General features: G+C 47.1%; 1 protein-coding gene across 1 annotated transcript; it reads right to left on the bottom strand.

Annotated features, from left to right (window-relative positions):
* Positions 1–5,886: 5,886 nt before the first annotated feature.
* On the bottom strand, positions 5,887–9,777 carry LOC135445037 (left-right determination factor 2-like). Its single transcript, XM_064707077.1, has 4 exons — positions 9,513–9,777; positions 8,403–8,649; positions 7,418–7,657; positions 5,887–6,205 (listed from the first exon to the last, which is right to left on the bottom strand). The coding sequence occupies exons 1-4, from the start codon at positions 9,775–9,777 to the stop codon at positions 5,887–5,889; spliced, it is 1,071 nt and encodes a 356-aa protein (XP_064563147.1).
* Positions 9,778–13,472: the final 3,695 nt, after the last annotated feature.

Here is a 13,472-nt window from a genome sequence, read left to right as displayed (position 1 = left end):
CAGCTGCTGCTAGCCCAGGCCAGAGGAGCTCCCTGGTTATCACCTTGGCTGGGATGTGGATTGGGCATCCCTTTGGCTTACACAGGCAATTAGGAGGCTGCCCTGAAAGGCAAAGTGTCAGACACCCTTGCTAGGAGTCTGTGAAGTGCAAAAGGGAAAAAAACAAGAGAGGGAGAGGAAATAAGGCCTCACCAGCTGGGAAAAGCTGCAGCTTCTCACAGATTTTGAAAGGAAACGGGATAGCAGCTTTGATTTAAATGAAACCATGCAAAGATCACACAGGGCAAGGTAGTCCAGCCAGCAGTGGCATTTAATGTGGCTTGAAACTTTTGTTCTCTCTCCTAGAATGGAGATAATGGGTAGAGATAAGGGAGAGGGAAAGTGCTGCTGGCATGGCCAAGCCTCTCTCTAAAGGAAAGCTTTCCTGAGACTGACAGGAGCAGCTCCAGCCCCCAAATCCAGCTCCATCAACCACTGCAGGCCCTTAAGGTCACCCTGTGAGTACTGCCACGAGGGCCAGCCAGAGCCGGCACTCTTGATAAGCTCATGCTTCTGATAAGATTGAGCTGCCACACGAACATGCACACAAGAACCTCACCTGGAGTGGGGCTAACAGGGCTCTTGAAGTCCTCCAAGTGAAAAGCACACACCTCCTGCTCCCTGAGCAGCACCTGGGTGCTCTGTGCTCCCAGCAGTGCAGGAGTGTGAAAAATGCATATTTTATGATTGGCTTTTCACAAATATTAAAATGAATATTATATGTGTTGTGTTAGAAAGTTATGGTGTGCTAATTTTCTTAAGTAGTGTGTTAAATATAGTTTTATATTATAACATAATGTTAACATAGAAACTGTGCTATGTAAGATACTTTTCTAAAAGATAGGTACTCATACTGAAATAGCAGCCACAGGACACCTCAATCTTTCAGAGAAAGAGAATTTATTGCCCCATTATCAGAAGAAACAAACTTCTTCCTGCCTTGCTCAGCCCTGAGGATGCTGTCAGGATTCAGAGGAAGAAGCTGACACTGACCAGACAGAATCCTGTGTTTGAATGGAATTTGTGCATCATGTATGAGGTGTATGAATATGCAACAGGCTGTTGCTTTTAAGGGTTAATCCTCTGTTAAAGTGGGTCCTTTCTCGGGCTTATTTTGCCTAGAAAGAGGTACCCAGACTGTCCATAACTCTTTATTTTTATTGTCTCATATTGTCCTAATGCTAATTGTCCAAATTATTATTCCTCTAATTATATTGCTATTTTAATAACCATTTTATTACTATTAAACTTGTAAAATTTTAAAACCAAGTGATTGGCATTTTTCACAAGGAGGGTGCCTGATAGTTTAACGCTAACTTTGCCTTAAACAACCTTTCCATTTTTTAAAATAATTTCTTGCTATATGGGGTTCATTGCTTTCCTGCACTGCTCTTCCTTTTTCTTGTATTACAGCACAGCATCAATGGCAGTGCTGAGCACGCTGCTGCCAGGTGTGTGAGATGTTCTGCCTGTCCTCAGAGACTGAGCTGCTGCTCAGACGGAAAGCAGAACATGACAGCTTGGCAGCCTCCGTGTGCATTACAAGTTGTACCCGTGCAAGCAGCACACAGAAGGTGCCACAGCAAATGTAGCCTGCATTGAGGATGACAGGCTGGGAGACAATTACCTGCAGCACGGACTGATGTCTGAAAAAGTCCCAGGTGTGGCAGAATTTCATCCACAGCCTTCTAGCCAGGAGTTCGCAGTGTAGAAGTCTCTGGAGCCTTCTCCACATCAGCCCAGCCTCCAAGCCTGCAACATCTTCATGGCAAAGCCATCTGCAGAGGAGTAGCGTTGTTAAAAATAGGTTAGAAACTGTGGTAAAATAGTTGCTAGATTGTTAAGCATGTACTGTTAGTTTGGTTATTATATAGTAAAAGGGGTTAAAAGGATAGTTGTAAGAAATACAGTACTCAAGGTACCATAGGGCCTTAAACCTTCATGCAAATGAAGGATCCAAAAAGAAACAAACCAAAGGGACAAAAAACAGGATAAAAGGGGCTTCTGACCCACTGAATTGTGCTGCTCCACCTGTGCCATCCCTGCTGAGCAGCCCCAGCGCTGCAGCATCCTCGATGGGAACGCTCCTGCTCAGCCCTTGGCCCCCTTGCTTAAGGCTTTTCTTTTTCTTATCATAAATGCTTAAATCACTTTAGTACCAGGAGCCTGCTCTCGTTTTCCTCAGTGTCCTGTCTCCCCAAAAGTGGGGAGCTTCAATCCCAGTGTAAGTCCCAAACCAGCTCCAGCAGAGATGCTGTGATACCCGTGCAGCTGCTCCAGAGGTAAATCCAAGTGTGCATGCAGGCAGCAGGGCAGGCAGGGCATTATCTCTCACAGATTTGCACCATGCAATACCTACAGCTCTCCCTGTTAAAAACGAGAGCAGGCTCCCGGTACTAAAGTGATTTCATCATTTATTATAAAAAATAAAGGCCTAAAGCAAGGGGCCCATGGGCCGAGCAGGAACGCTCCTACCGGGGATGCTGCAGTGCCAGTGCTGGTGCTTCTTTTCAGTCCCCAATGTCCCAGATGGAGAGGCACGGCTTCAGTGGGTCAGAAGCCCCTTTTTATCCTAGTTTTTGTCCCTTTGGATTAGGTTCTTTTTGGATCCTTCGTTTGCATGAAGGTTTAAAGTGCTTGATTGGCCCATTACAGTTCTGTGCAGGCTGGCTCGTTTCCCTTGGGGAGGGATGCACTTTACTGAGGTGTGTTATGGTTCGTTGAGTACCCTATTTCTTACAACTACCCTTTTAACCCCTTTTACAAAATAATAACTGTGTGAAAAACGCCAATCACTTCTTTATAAAATTTTAAAAGTTTAATAGTAATAAAATTGTAATAAAAATAGTAGTATAATTAGAGGAATAAAAATTTGGACAATCAGGATTTAGGACAATGGGAGACAATAAAAACAAAGAGTTATGGACAGGCCGGGTGCCTCTTTCTGGACAAAATAAGCCCGAAAAAGGACCCACGTTAACAGAGGATTAACCCTTAAAAACAACAGCCTGTCTATATTCATACACTTCATACATGATGCATAAATTCCATTCAAATACAGGATTCTGTCTGGTCAGTGTCAGCTTCTTCCTCTTAATCCTGACTGTGTCTTCAGGACTGAGCGAGGCAGGAAGAAATCGATAATGGAGCAATAAATTCTTTTTCTCTGTAAGATTTTGGTGTCCTGTGGCTGCTATCTCAGTGCAAGTCCTTTCTTTAAAAAAAGTATCTTACATAGCATAGTTTCTATTTTAACATTTTGTTATGACCTAAAACTATATTTAACACACTGCTTAAGAAAATTAATACAGTATAACTTTCTAACACAACACATATAATATTCATTTGAATATTTGCAAAAAGCCAATCATACAATATGAATTTTTCACAATAACCAACTAACAGTACATGCTTACCGATCTAGCACATATTTTACAACAGTTTCTAACCTAATTTTAACACTCCCCACAGTAACACCAGGTCTCCTTGGCCCCACCCTCGGGGTGTCACAGACACGCTCACAGACTCACCACTGGCTTCTGTGTCCCTCCTATCCGCAGGACACCCAGCCAAGGCAGCTAGACTCAAAGCAAGAGGCACTGGACACAGCTCAGGATCCTGGTGGAGGAGAAGCCTCGTCCACGCCGCAGCTCCTGGGATGCTCTGCTCCCCATTTCCCCCAACAGCCTCCCCAAACTGCACTGCACGGAATTTCCCTGGGATGGAAGATGAATGATGGCTGAAGTGCAAGTGCTGGAGGGTGGAGGGAAGCCAGGGTTAATGCTCTTCTTTCTCAGGCAGCAGCCAGCTCAAACACTTTGTTCCCAACTCAAACACTTTGTTCCCCAGCTCAAACATTTTCTTCCCCAGCTCAAACACTTTGTTCCCCAGGCTCAGTGTGAGGCTGGATCATCAGCTCTGCTCCTCCTGGTGATTGCTGAGCTCCTGGCCTTGAGGCTACGCCCTGCCCCAGCTGGGTGGGGAGGACCCGGGGCGGAACGCCGATGCCATTGGGTAGATCCATAGTCATGAGAAGGGAATGCCAGAGATCATCCTGGCTCTTACAATTCTGACTCCCATGTCTCATCGTGCTGTAGCCCAGCACTGGTGAATGGTGAGTCTGTGCTTTTGCCTTTTTCCCTCCCCTTTAAGCTCCTTTGCCACAGATGTTTACACAAGTGAGAGGTGCCAGCCTAACCATGAGGGGATGGCAGAGATGCCTGGGTGACCCCAGAGCTGGAGTCCTGCAGACCAGCAGGAACACTCACATTTCCTGATGGATAACACATAGCCATAGAGTCAAACAGGTCCCTCTTTCCCCCTCATCCATGGTCACCCTGTCCAGCCAGACAAACACATGTCAGAGTCCTTGCACCAGCAGCAGGTTCAACCAGAGCCTCAGGGACCATCCCACCATCCAACAGAGACGGTCAGCAGCAAATGCTGCATCCCCAGAGCCACCTCAGTGGGTTATGAGCCGAGGAGAGGAGTCTGACACAAAGGTGGGAATCATGAGCACGGGTGACACCATGGCCAGCAGCTCAGAGCAGCCCATAAAGGGATTAAACCACAGGATCACAGCGTTTCTCCAGGGTATGTCCAACAGGAAGGGTCAGGGTTAAAATGCTTCTGATGGGCAGGAAGGGGATGGGAGGCAGCTCATCCCTTCCTGCGCTGCAGCTGCAGCTGAGCCCTGCAGGTTCACGAGGAGAGCACCACCTCCTGCTGGCAGAAAAGATTCTGGGTTTTCCCTTAAGGAAAGTGTTGGCTTAAACCCTGCAGCAGCTCAGGATGAAGCGCTGACAGTGTGGGCTCTGCTCTGCCTGCCGATTCAGCCCAGCCTCTGGGGGAGAAGACAAAATCACACAGGTAGCTGAGAAGAGCTGTTACGGTATGTTTGTAGGAGCTGGGCACTGAATACTCACAGAAACATAATAGACCTTTCCCCCTCCATTTTAGATATAAGAATAAATAGAAGCACACACATGGTGACTTTAATACTTGTATTTTATTGTTTCCTTGATTTTGAAAGTACACACAACCTGAAAAATATCCCTAAATTGAAATAACTGTAATACAGAATCAGAAAAACAAACTGTTACTCACACAAGTAAGTCCTAATGTTCCTGTTGATTCCAGGACTCTAAATTCTGCCTAAAACTATGTGAAGCCCGTGGTGCAGGGACCAAAAATATAAGTCTTTGAGTTTCAGATAATATTTTATGTACATGTAGGTATGTGTATGTACATGCAATACATATGCACATAAATATGCTCCTTTGAGCTCTAGGCAATATTTTATGTACATATATATATGTAAGTAATCAATATGTAGCTATTCAGTATGTAGACAATACACACATTTATTCATACACTCTGTACATGTGTGCATCTGTGTGTGTACAGTTTATATACATGTAAGTGCTTCTGCTCACTAAAAACACAGCTTGGGCAGACCAGGACCAAACCCAGCAGCCTAAGAATGAAAAGCTGAGCCAGCGAATTTGCTCTTCACCTGGTGATGGTGAAGGAATGGAATTTTGTTATTTTACCTGGAGGTGTTTGCATTACTCCAGAGTGGGGGGTTAAATAAATTCAGTCAAGTGTAGCTGGCATCAAGGAGGCCCCGAGAAGCACAAGGCTCCTAAGGTACCCCTCACTTATGAGAAATGCACGCTCCTCTGAGCTCATCTACACGGACAAGTGGACTCTCTGCAGGGCACCAGGGCCCCAGTGCAGGCAGACCCCCCAGGACCTTCATCTCTGGCTCAGGGCTGGGTTGGCTCTTGGCGGGGCTGCAGGGAATGGATGGGGAATGGATGACGCCCTTGGCCATCCCATCACCCATCACACCAGCGCCACACCGTCCGCGACACAGCTGCACCTCTCCACGATCATGTTGGGCAGCTCGGCCGCCTCAACCTCGGTGTGGTTGCCCCTCCTGACGAGGTAGATGATGGGCAGCGCCGAGCTGGCGGCCGCGGCGCAGGAGCGCGGCCCGGAGCCGGGGCGGCGCGGCGGCTGCCGGCAGGGCCCGGAGCAGCGGAACGCCTGGAACCCCGCCGGCTCCAGCACCCAGGGCACGTCCCGCAGGCTGATGTAGTGCTGCTGCCGGCAGCAGGTGGATTTCCCCAGCAACGCCTCCTCCCTGCAGTCCCCGGAGCTCCTGGATGCCAAAAAGGAGACAGGAATGAGTGCTGCAACTGGGAACTGGGGAGTGGGAGAAATCACCCTTGCTGCTGATAGCATACGTGGGCTCTGCCTCATCCCTGCAGTCCCCAGGGCTCCTGGATACCAAAAAAAAAAACAAAACAGGAATGGGTGCTGCAACTGAAAACTGGGAGTGGGAGAAATCATTCTTGCTGCTAATAGTATAAAAGGGCTCTGTCTCCTCCCTGTGGTCCCCGGGCACCTGGATACCAAAAAGGAGACAGGAATGGGTGCTGCAACTGGCGGCTGGGGAATGGGAGATATCATCCTTGCTGCTGACAGCACAGGTGGGCTCTGAGACATGGAACCTGCTCAGGGTTTGTTCCGGTATTCAGACAGCAGATATGGGAAAAGGAGAGGTGAGATTCAGCAGCAGCTTTCTAACTTCTCCATTCACAGCTGGTGAGCACTGGTGATGGTAAGATCTTCCTGCCCTCTCCACCCCCAGTAATTTGGGGTTTGCCCTCTTCCCCCCCAACAAAAATCAATAATTCAAGGACAAAATTACACCAGAGGCAGTGTGAAAAATGCATGTATTTTATAATTGGCTTTTTGCAAATATTAAAATGAATATTATATGTGTTGTGTTAGGAAGTAATGCTGTATTAATTCTCTTAAGAAGCGTGTTAAATATAGTTTTAGGTTATAACAAAATGTTAAAATAGAAACTGTGCTATGTAGGATATTTTTTTTAAAGAAAGGGCTTGCAGTGAGATAGCAGCCACAGGACACCTAAATCTTTCAGAGAAGGAGAATTTATTGCTCCATTACCAGAAGAAACCAACCTCTTCCCACCTCGAAGGTGCTGTTAGGATTCAGAGGAAGAAGTTGATGATAACCAGACAGAATCTTGTGTTTGAATGGAATTTATGCATCATGTATGAAGTATATGAATATGCAACAGGCTGTTGCTTTTAAGGGTTAATCCTCTGTTAACGTGGGTCCTTTTTCGGGTTTATGCTGCCCAGAAAAAGGTACCTGGACGTCCGTAACTCTTTGTATTTATTGCCTCATATTGTCCTAATTTAATTTGTCCAAATTATTATTACTCTAATTGTATTACTATTTTTTTATAACCATTTTTCTACTGTTAGACTTTTAAAATTTTAAAACCAAGCCATTGGCGTTTTTCACAGGCAGTACATACAGATTTAGGTTTCCTACATACCCGTAGTCATCCAAGTCGAGGGTGTAGAGCACCAGCTCGGGCTTGCCCAGGGCTTTGTCCCCGGGGTGCTGCGAGGTGAAGCGCACGGCTCTGGCCATTTCCGAGGCGTGGCTGCCCGGCCTCTCCCCTTCGATCCGCACCTCCAGCAGCATCGGCCCCCGCCCCTCGCTCCGCAGCCAGTAATGCACGGCCTGGGTCACATCAAAGCTCTTCCAGCCCGACTCACGGATAGGAACCAGCCTGCACGACAAGGGCTTGGCGTTAGAAAAGCCCATCAGACAAATCCCGGGCTCGCAGCGCTGTTATTGCAGCAGGATAATTCGCATCCTGTAGATCGGCACATGCCTTGAGTACATGATCATTTTTGCTCTGGGCAAGCGCCCACAGCAGTTAACTGTCACCTCAAAAAGATGAATGCAGATCTAACAGACACTGCAGGGCCAGAAAAAACCCTCTCTACATGCTCATACCAAAAATTAGGTGGTGCAGGGTCATGTGCAGCCTCAATATTGGCAACAACACTTGGTGAACACCAGGCTCCCACCTGCTCCTGTCCGAGCTGCACCAGGGCCATAAGTTTCCAGTCCAGTCTAGTTCTGCCTTGTTGCAAAACTTCCACAGAGCTCACCACTACAGAATCAGATTATTTTTGCATCATTTACTTGTTTAAACCAGCTAATAAAATGGCCAGGGGAAAGAAAACCAGCAACCAGTAACCCACTTGAATAAGTGACACAGAATTGAACCAAGTGGGGGATTTCAGAGAAGAAGATGTAATAGTACATGATATAATTTCGTAGAATCATCATATATTGCCGTCTCAGCATGATACCTGCTCTTAAAAGCTCATTGTGGGTTTAGAGGCCATGTAACAGGGTTGTGCAGATGCAAACCCCATCAGATTGAGCTGAGGCACAACCACATGATGCCCACAGCACCCCAGAGGACCCAAACCCTGTAACTCCAGCAGAGGCCCCTTTCTCACCTGGAATCTATCAGGGAGGTGCTGTTGGTGCCATCGTGCTGCTGCTGCACCCAGTACACGCTGACTCTGGCGTTGGAGATGGGCCTGTGGGACTGCCTGGCAGGCAGCTTTGCCCTGTCCACAGGCTTCTTGAAGAGTTTCAGTTCAGCCATCGTCACTTCACTGTTTTTGGGTATTCTGCCTTCCATGTCGAACACCAGCCTCTGGCGTGTGGTTGTGTCGGAGTAGAGGACTTCCCCTGTCATACCTGTGCAGTTGGGGACAAAAAGCATGGCCTGTCACTGCCACCCTGCTGGGAAAAGCTGCCACGTTTCATGCACAATTATCATCACAACACACTCCTTCCATGCTCACAGTGGCAGAGACAGCCACTAAACACACCTTTTCTAATGCATGCTTGAATCAATGTCTTGCAAATGCCTGAATTATTCTCCCATGTCTGAGCCTCTGCAGCCTGGAAGAACCAAATCTCCGGCATAATATGACCTCTAAAAGTGTGCACCTCTGTGCCAGTGCTGGGCATGAAAGCAGGAAACTGCACCACTTGGAATGAAAAAGTATTTGCATCACTTGGAATGAAAAAGTATTTTCATTTGCTGCCCAGGGTGCTGCGTATGTCCTTTGAAAGCACAATAAGCTCTAAGTGCCCTTGTACAGCCACTATTGTATCTGTGTGGCTATTTTTTCTCCTTGGTAATTTTTCCTGTAAAAAAAAAACCTAAACAAAAAAGAGATGAGCGGGAGTGAAACATTCTCCAAGAGGTGTCATTCCTATTAGAGAACATGCTATAGATTTCACCCAAAATCTTGGCTTGCACTTTTTTATTCCCCCCACCTGCCCCGACTGTTCCCAGGGTACCAAGGCTTGTATCAAGCTCCAGCAGCATCCTGTCCCTTGGAAGGACTGCGGGACTCCCTCTCCAGGTGCAAAGGGTGATTTGTTAATCTTTAGGATGCTCTTGCACGAGGTCTGGAGCCAAACCCGCCCCTCATTCCTCTTTACCCTCCGGGTTTTACCTCTGCCCATGCTGCTGCCAGCCAGGAGAGCCCTGGCAGATTCCCCTGGCGGCAGCAGGATGCTTGGTATGTTCCCAGCAACAGAAACCTTACCTGTGTGCCCCGGGATGCCCCTGAGGATGCCAGCCAGGCTGGGCAGGGCTCGGCGCTTCACCCTCTGCCGCTTCAGCATGGACATGTACTTGTTCTTGACGTGCTCTGGGATAACCACATCCACCAAGTCTCCCGAATGGAGTTTAGGCACCTCGGACAGCCCCAGCTGCTTCAGCACCGCCTCCTTGAAGCGTTCCTGGGTGAAGGCTCGGGCGGTGGGGACGAGGCCGAGCACGCAGAGCATCCAGGCACACCTCAGGTCCATCCTCCTGTCAGAGAAGCAGCTCCCGGCCCGGCAGAGGTGAAGGGGGGATCTCCCCGGGGCTGCTCTCGGCAGAGATGTGCTGGCAGCCTGCCCGAGCTGGGTGGAGGTCCCCGGTGCTGGGCTTTTATAGCCAGCCTCGTCCCACTGGCACAACAAATTTCACAAGTGGGGACGAAGCAAAGGACTTGAAAGGGTCACTCCCCTGTTGGTAGACACATGCCAGTTTAACACCTTCATCCGCTGCAAAGTTAATACAGGAGGGTTTAGGGGGCTCCTAGATTCCGTCACGGGGAAGAAATTTCCTTTTTTCTCTTTTAATTCCCTGTAAATATTTGTCCAGAAGCCCCCTGAGCAATGAGTGCCCCCTGCTCAGCCCTGAAGGGAGGAAGCACAACTGCAGAATACATTGCTTTATGTGCCACACCATATGATTCCTCAAAGCAACATCAATCTTTGCTGCAGAGAACTTGCCAATAACGATCAGGAGAAGCTTTAGCTTTAGCTGAAAGTCCATTTTTATGGCAAGCATTGAAAAATCATTTTAATCTTTGGGTTGGGGGGTCTAAGGTTCCACTTTGATCTCTGAATATTTGTATCAAGTGTATGAATCAGGGCAGTGAGTCACAGCACTTGAATGATTTATGGGATTTTGTGCTGCTCCTGAATCACAGAAGGTGGAGGATGTACGGGGTGTGACGTGGTAGAAAAACTCCCCATCACTCTTTCTGGATTCCTGGGTGTTTCATAATACTCATGCCTAGAAGAATAGGGTTTATGTAAAGGCAAATCACTTCTCAGTGAACATGAGAAACCACTGCACTATTCCCCAGCATGGATGAAGAATATCAGTTTTTTGAATGCTGTTAACAGCCACAATAGAGCACTGGCTCTGGAGAGTGAAGCTGATCTGAAGGCTGGGGTGAGGAGGTTGGATGTTTACCTTGTAACATTTAAACTGGAAACTTACACCTTTTTCTTCCCCAGCCTTTGCTGGCATAAGGTGTGGAAATCTATTTTTGGCACCAATCCCAGGAGAATTGAATTGAAGGAATAAAATGTGATTGTTAAAAGCACGAAGGAGCATGGCACCTGGGGGAGACTCTCATCCTCTCCAGCAGCCACATACCTGAGCCTACAGACAAATGTCTTCAGGATCAAAGGCCGTTTGGATTTATATGCCTCTGTAAATGATTTTAAATTGGCCCAGTTTCACCCAGTGCCCAGGCTGAATGGTGTGCCCTGAGGACAGTCTGGCTGGAGGATGGATGTAATGAACTTGTACAAAATCACCCCTTTGTGGCTCATCCCTCATTAAAACAAGTGTCAGCTGAGGGAGGCAGCCTGGGTTGTACTCGGGGGAAGGCAATAAAGCCGTCTGAAAGAGCCCCACTCAACACTTCTGTTACTGCTCACTTTGTCTTTACAGCCTTTTAAGAAACTTGTCTTCTTAAGCATGATAAAGCCTCTGTTAGATGCTAAAAGGGCACCTTATTTAGCTAAATTGAGTTTTAAGAGGAAAATGGAACAGACTACAAAGTAACAGCCTGTGCATGGCCCAAGGCAGTGCATTCTTTAATCCTGCACTTTGTGTAGCATCTTTCTCCAGAGATGAATTTTAGACATGCATTTGTGTGTTACTTCAAAATACATCCATTCCCAAGACACAAACAGCAGTGAAAAATATCCACTTCATTTGTCAGCTTCGAGTTCAGCTCATGTCAAACACTCCTGTGAATAAAAGGGAAGGTTTTTTCCTGAAATCTTTGTGACTTCCCTCATCCCTCTAGGAAAAATCCATATACCCAGCTCTTCCCTCAGGACTGTCTCTCCAGCCAAATGGATTCCTAGAGGCTGGGGGAAAAGAGCTGGTCACACAGTGGGCTGTGTCAGAGGCTTGGAAACCACCTGAGCAATGTTCAGATGGCTGACAAACCTTTCTGCACATGGACTCTCAAAATGTTGTCCAGCTCAGTTGCAGCAGGGAATTTGTTAGGTTTGTATGGTCACCTGGATAAAATTGCAGTCCAAGGATTTGTACTGGTCTCTCCCTTATGTCAGAAGACACAATTCCATAATTATTTATCCATCCAATTTGTCTTTGCCCCAGAGAGTGGTCCTACTCTGCAGTGAGTGTTCTTCAAAAGACCATGACAACATGAAATGAAAATGTCTGATTGCTCCAGCAGCACCCAGCTTTCCTGTATCTGGGTGTGCTTTCTCCTGTGGCTGATGCCAAATCCACCAGGACTCTCCACTGTCCAATGTGTATTGGGAGGTGATTTATGGGCTTCACACCCGAAATAAAATTATTGACCAAACACACTTGAAGCTCAGCTAAGAAGAAAACAGAGGATGTATATTGGAGGCTTTTCACAGGAGAGTGATTATCTGGTCCAATTGGAGGATTTGCCATTCCCCCTTTGTCGTGCAAACAAGAAAAAGTCAGGAATTTTATAATAGCTCTTTCTGTGTAATGTGTATTAGAACCTGCATGGCACTTTTGAAATGTCAAACAGAGGATTCAAAGAGGCTGCAAGGGGTGAAGCATGAGCAACTCCCAGCTCTAATAAAACCCAGTACTTAGTGGAGAGAGGATCTCTATATTTAAGCTTTTAATTTTGTTACAAGCTCTTCTGTAAGACATTTGCTGGGCACATCCGTGCAATGACTTTTGGTAAATAAGTCCAGTGGGATCAAAGAGAAAGTGTGAAAGGCTTGCCCTAATTATGTAGCTATTATCCTGGGACACAAGAATGTTTGAAATGTATTTGCAGTATTGAGGGTCTGAATATTAAACTTTTGCAGATTTCAATTGCCATGGACATAACCCTTTTGTATTAGAGCTGGCCCCACATTAAAACAGCCCTTGCTTGAGTGATGTGAAAGGCAACTTCTGTGGGCCAGTACGGCTCCCTGGACCTTGCTCCCTATGGCCTCAGCTTGCTCTGCAAGTATCTGGCATGGAAAAGTTTCCAGAAGGTAAGGCCTGATAACACAAGACATCTGGGTGTCTCCCAGGGCTAGACTGAAAACTGCTGTTTTCAGCAGAGCCACTCAGTGCAGTTGTGTTGGTCTTTCTGATGGTTGGGATTTGTTGCAAACAATCAGGGATCACCTGACTTACCTGCCTCTCATGCATTTCTTTCCTCCTTCCACTGGGTGCAAAGTCATAAAAGGGACTTTGGATCTGTGTTGTGAGCTCTGGCTAACCTGACTCTGGGAAATAGAACTTCCTGTCCCATGTCTGAGATGAATTGTGGTTGCTCTGAGTGCACAGATGTCATTCCAAAGATGCTGCAACCTCAGCCTCAGTCCTTAGGGTTTGCTCTCCTTGCAGTAGCAACTTGTGCACTCCAAAATATCACCTGCTTCAGCCATACAGAAATTGTCCAGCTCATTTAATTTAGGCAAGGACATGAGACTGTTTTTCCTCATCACCAGTACAGGCCAGACTGAACTGGCCATCTCCAATGGAAATATCTGAGAGATCACATCCTGTTGGGTCCTTCCCTCCTGGTGCTGTGCATCCCTGATTGCGCTGACACAAGCCCATCTTCCATAGGCAGCTTCTGCTTTTACTCATGAGCTTGTTTTGGTCAGATGGCCAGGACAAAAGGCAGTCTGTCTGAGGAGGAGGAATGGATAAAATGTCCAAAGTCCCCCCATGTCCTTGGTCAGCTGATGTCAGCTGGCTG

The sequence above is a fragment of the Zonotrichia leucophrys genome, chromosome 3 (genome assembly GCF_028769735.1).
Source record: "Zonotrichia leucophrys gambelii isolate GWCS_2022_RI chromosome 3, RI_Zleu_2.0, whole genome shotgun sequence".
In the NCBI taxonomy this organism is placed as follows: domain Eukaryota; kingdom Metazoa; phylum Chordata; class Aves; order Passeriformes; family Passerellidae; genus Zonotrichia; species Zonotrichia leucophrys.
The sequence above is the reverse complement of the archived record's forward strand: the minus strand, read 5'-3'. Positions and strand labels throughout refer to the sequence as shown.